The sequence below is a fragment of the Buceros rhinoceros genome, unplaced genomic scaffold, assembly GCF_000710305.1.
Source record: "Buceros rhinoceros silvestris isolate BGI_N320 unplaced genomic scaffold, ASM71030v1 scaffold2772, whole genome shotgun sequence".
In the NCBI taxonomy this organism is placed as follows: domain Eukaryota; kingdom Metazoa; phylum Chordata; class Aves; order Bucerotiformes; family Bucerotidae; genus Buceros; species Buceros rhinoceros.
The window spans coordinates 24020-29063 of record NW_010399285.1 but is presented as its reverse complement, the minus strand read 5'-3'; the positions used below and the strand labels follow the sequence as shown (position 1 = coordinate 29063).

The 5044-nt window shown below is 42.9% G+C and overlaps 1 protein-coding gene across 1 annotated transcript in view; it reads right to left on the bottom strand.

Annotated features, from left to right (window-relative positions):
• The window catches only part of USP45 (ubiquitin specific peptidase 45), a 46863-nt gene that overhangs the window by 26373 nt on the left and 15446 nt on the right, over positions 1-5044 (bottom strand). The window contains exon 7 of the mRNA XM_010131383.1: positions 2464-2594. Coding sequence (XP_010129685.1) covers positions 2464-2594 — 131 coding nt within the window. The remainder of the gene's footprint in view (positions 1-2463; positions 2595-5044) is intronic.

Below are 5044 nucleotides of genomic sequence, written 5' to 3'. Positions count from 1 at the left end.
AAGAGTAAATTTAAAAAAACCAACCAAACCACAAACCAAAAACGAGGTGGCAACTGAGGTCGGCAAACTTTCATGTAAAATATATAAACCCACAACATCATTATTAGAAGTCCTTCCCCATGCCTTTCTCTCCAGTAGTTAGCTGACTTGTCTTTCTCTGACATGTCTCTCTGAAATACAAACTTTTTTTTTTCAGTGTAGTTCTTCCTTTTACACATTCACCCTGTCATCTCTTCAGGAAAGAGGCTGTTTGAACTTTAATTGCCAGTAAAAAGATTTTATGCTAACACATGTGAAGACCAGGAGTGTTGCATTCCTTTAACAAGACTTCTTGGCAGGATTCAAAAGGCAGTTTAAGGAGAATGCTGCAGCAACGCAGACTTCTTCCTAGATGGGACTCCTGCATTCTACACATAACTGTAGAATTCTTTGGGTTGGAAACATCATCTAGTTCAACCTCCCCTGCAATCTTGCCATGCTCTGTTTCATTTCAGCTTTGCTGAAGAGGAGAAAGCCAACTTTAAAAGATGAAAAAAGTCTTTGTAAAGATGGCAGGACAGAACACTACATTTGCACTGTTCAAGTTATTACATAGTAAATTCATTCAGTTTGCAAAGATAAAGATTTCCTGTTCTCCTACTTCTACTGCAGAGTGCTGAATTTCATGAAATTCTCCCTTTCTTCTTTCTTGCTTACATCACCATCAATACAAAACAATCCAAAGACTAAAACAGTCTGTCATACCTGTGCAGCCACTTACTGCCCCCAAACACCTAATCGCTGGCTGACATTTTCGCTGTTGATACTAGGGCTGGATTTATATCTAAGTTGCATTCTGCAAGGCTAACAAAAGTAAGAAGTAGGGATGAAGGCGAGAGATGCCAGAAGCAGACAGATATGCATCTAGACAGCAAAAGTCTGCTGCCCACATTAGAATATGTTTCAGTTTTAGCTGGCAGAGAAAGTATACGCCCATCTTAAAGACCAAAAAGCAAAGCAAAGAACAACTAGATACGATTCTATGATACCTGAGATTTCATACCGATACATTGTGTAGACATCACTTGATGGCTCCACAAATACCGGGTGTATTCCGTATCCGCCTACAGAGCAGATACGGAATAGCTACCACTTCAGAAACACCATGCCATCTGAAGTGCACCGCAACGTGATTATTTTACAATCAGTTTGCTAGAATGGCTTCAAAGCATGTTTTACATCATCTTTTCCCTTCTATCCTTAATACATACAGAGAAAAAACCACTATTCTTATTCAATCATTTCCTTTCCATTTCTCGGCCAAATTTATAATGGCATTTCTGAGTCAGCCCCAAAACAGGAGAATGATTGAGGAAACAAGAAATTTTTCTTCCCTATGTATTTTCCTTCCAAGTAGATAATGCTAAACAGAGAACATTGGCATTTGGCTCAAAATCGCTGTAAGGACTCTTTACACACATTTCCTTTTACAGCTCAGAAGAATCAAAAGGAAGTCAAGTACAACAGAAAATACTAAGCTTCTGAAGTTGAATTTTGAGGATAAAGGAAAAGTAATAACTGATTTCTTCATCAGAATTAAATTGTGCCTGCTCCAGTCTAAAAGTTTTTGTTTCTTTATACCGTATTTTAAAGCTATAGTGAGGTAGCCCTGTAAGGCCATGGTAGGAGGCTGCAACTTTCCTTCTACCTCTCTTGCTGCAGAATGCTTAAAATTCCATACAGTAATACTGTCGCAAATAAATTAACATGCATTATTAATGTTTTTTAATGTGAGATTCAGCTATACCATCCCCCAGTTACTCTGCTGCTACAGCTTCTTTTACTTCTAAAGTCAATATTTAAATATTTGTATCAACTTTTAAATAGGTTTTCTACAGGTGTTTTAAAAACCAAGACTGTATCATCATTGAAGGCACCTACAAAGTACCACTGTAAACAGTTTCCATGCCAAGAAACAGGAGTTTCTTTAGGGCTTGTAAGCTCTTTGCAATCTGGAGCCATATGCCATTTCAGTACTGCTTCAAGTCCTTACTTGTTAAACCCTTTTTAATTTTGAATTGATGCCAAGGTCAGACATCATAGCAGAGGTTTCCCGTTTAAAAGCATACCCTTTTTTCAAAAAACCTACATCGACTTTGCAGCATAAGTGCAGGTTTATGCGAATATACCACAAAACTTGAAAGGTAATTCTATCATCTTTAGTTTTACCATGTCCTCTTCCACCAACTCACATTCAGCTCAAATGGAAAGTTACTGGTTATGGACTGGGACATGCATTTCGCTAAAAGTAGGTCCAACCCTGGAGCACAACAAGGTGCTCTGCAACTCTAGAACATGAAGACAACATTTTCTGGACTTCCCGGTAAAAATCTAACGGCACCCTGGAAAGGACCACAGACATGGCATGCTTAGAAACGTATCACTGGAGATTAAAAATAAGTAAAAGATACCGACAGTACATACTTTTGACAAAGCTGGCTGAACAGCACTTTGGGAGAAAGAGGACCTTTTCCAGCCTCCCTCATGCTGTGAAGGAACAAGAACATCGCTGAAGTCAAAGGTCCCGGGCTGGAGAGGTTTACCACCAAAGGATCCTTCAAAGCAAAGGTAAACTGCACATCAGACTTCAAAGTTAATGACGCACAAGAGTTATTTCATGTTAGTTCATTTAGGACAAAGAACAATGTCTCTTTCAGTCTTAAAGCATTTCATGTTTAGGGGTTTTTTTTAATGTTAATGTCACCTACATGATTGGAATAGTTGAAGAGAAAGCTTATTATTTAAGCAGTAACAGTTACAAAAACAACCTTGTCAGTCAAATTGGTTGGTAATCAATAGCTTTGGAAACGGGCATGTCAACGAGCCAGTCTGACTCTCACAAAACCAGACTACCTAACGTATTGCCTGCTTTACTCTCACTCCCATGTGCACTGAAATTCATTAGGAGAGACAACACAGGCAACCTCCTCCACAGGCCAGCATAAGATGGAGCTCAGTGGCACTCTATCTACTCAGTCTTCCACACATCCGACAGCCACAGAAATAGCCCCTGTTCCTCCAGGAGCAAGGCACCGGGAAGGCACCAGCAGTGGTGCACAGCAGGGGCCACCAGCAGAGCCCACAGGTGGTGGTGTGGGACAGGCACAGGGTGCATCCTGCAAAGAACGTCCTGGTGTGAGATTTGCCCCAGCCAGCAGGTCCTGGGGCTGGAAGGAACCAGCCAACAGCCACCCAAGCCAGTGTCAAAGCAGGAGACACTCCTGCATTGCTTACATGCCAAGTGTGTCTCAATGGCCACAGATAGCCAGTTCTCCCTAAGACACTCTCAGGTTCATACCTGACAACGGTGCTTCCCACTAACTGGTCTGACTCTCACAGAAACAGATTACAGCTGCCAGACAGACAAAGAGAGAGGCTGCCTTGTCCAGAAGGCAGATCCGCACAAATTATTAGGGCTATGGATACACACAAAAATAAAGTATTTGCATTATATACACTCTCAAAAGGTGGCAAAATGCCCTTTACCAGATGGGAAGCTGAGAGTTTCAACACCGCTATTAGTTAGACTACTGCATTTCTACTCCAATTTTGTATGGACACACAAAGACCAGAAAACACAGTCTTTGCTCCAAAGATCTTATTTACATTGTAGGCATTGTCATGAAATAAAAAATAGATCTTTCGACCTTATGGCTGTGCAAGTTTCACATCAAGCATAAGCCAATGTACCACTGGCTTTCTAAGCCTCTGGGCACAAACAAGCTCCAGATCTCTGTTGCGGCTCAGGATAACTTAGTGAAACGTGCTGCTGCTCAGAATGCCACTGGAGGTAAAATAGACAGCAATGCAGTGAATTTCACACTGTTCTTGCCTAGAGAAGCTATGCACATCACCAACAGCAATAAAGAGAAATCTTCATAATTTCAGAGGTATCTGAAACAGAATCCCACCCCTCAGCCCTCACTGCCACCAAAAAGCTCCCAGCAACAGCAGAAAAAGAAAGAAAAGGAAAAAAGGAACAAAACAAAAAAACCTCTGTAAACTGCTTTCTTCAGCTATCAGAGGGAAAGGGTTATTATCTTTATTGCCAACAAGATATTACGAAAACCCAAGTCTCTAAGACATGACTGGGAACAGCAGCATTCATTCAGTCACTCATTCATGGCTTGGCTTCGTGAACGAAGATTTGGGAAGGGCTTTTCCCACGCTCACTGCAAGCGATGAGTGCACCCTTCAGCCCTGCGCGGTGGATTTTTTAGGTGAGGTGCAGTGTGCGCGGAACTGGCTCCACCCTTTACATCTGAGGTTCATCTGCGAGCTTGGACAGTGACAGCAAAGTCCTCGGGTGGTAGGTTTGGTTAGAGTGTCCTTCTCTTAGATGATGGATGAGCCTTACAAGGCTAAACGAGCTCCATCTGCCCGGGTTTGGAGTCAGAGTTGTCCTCCTGGGATGGTTGCCCGAAGGCTAGTGAGCCCATCCTGCCCGTGGACACACTTTGTCTGACCCTTCAGTTGAGACCTGTCTGGCTTGGGAGACCCCACGGGAGGCACATGCCACCACCAGCACGGCTCTCAACCTCACAAGGGCACCCAAGCTCCTTCCCCACGGCAAGGGGGTGCCTGTGAAAGAGTCGCTGCTCTACCTCCGGACATCACGGACCCGGGCATGGGGCGGCCGGAGCCTGCCGAGAAGGCGGGGGGGGGCCGGAGCCTGCCGAGAACGGGAGTCCTGGAAGGGGAACAGCAGCATATTCTTTGGATAATAACCACAGGAGTCTCCTTCCCATATGCCTGCAGTGAGCTTGAGGACAAGAAATTTGGTCCTCACTGACATTTTGCTTCTCTCAGTTTAATCCTCTGGCTCATGAAGCATGTAATAAATTTTGCAACCTTCATCAATGAAGAACTGGGACAGACTGGAGTATACTTTATTCCATGAAGTCATATTTTTTTCTTGAACATTTTCTAGAGCCAAATATACTATTTCCTATATCATACACTCATACTGAAGAAGTGAAAGGGGAAACAAAAATAAGCCAGACAC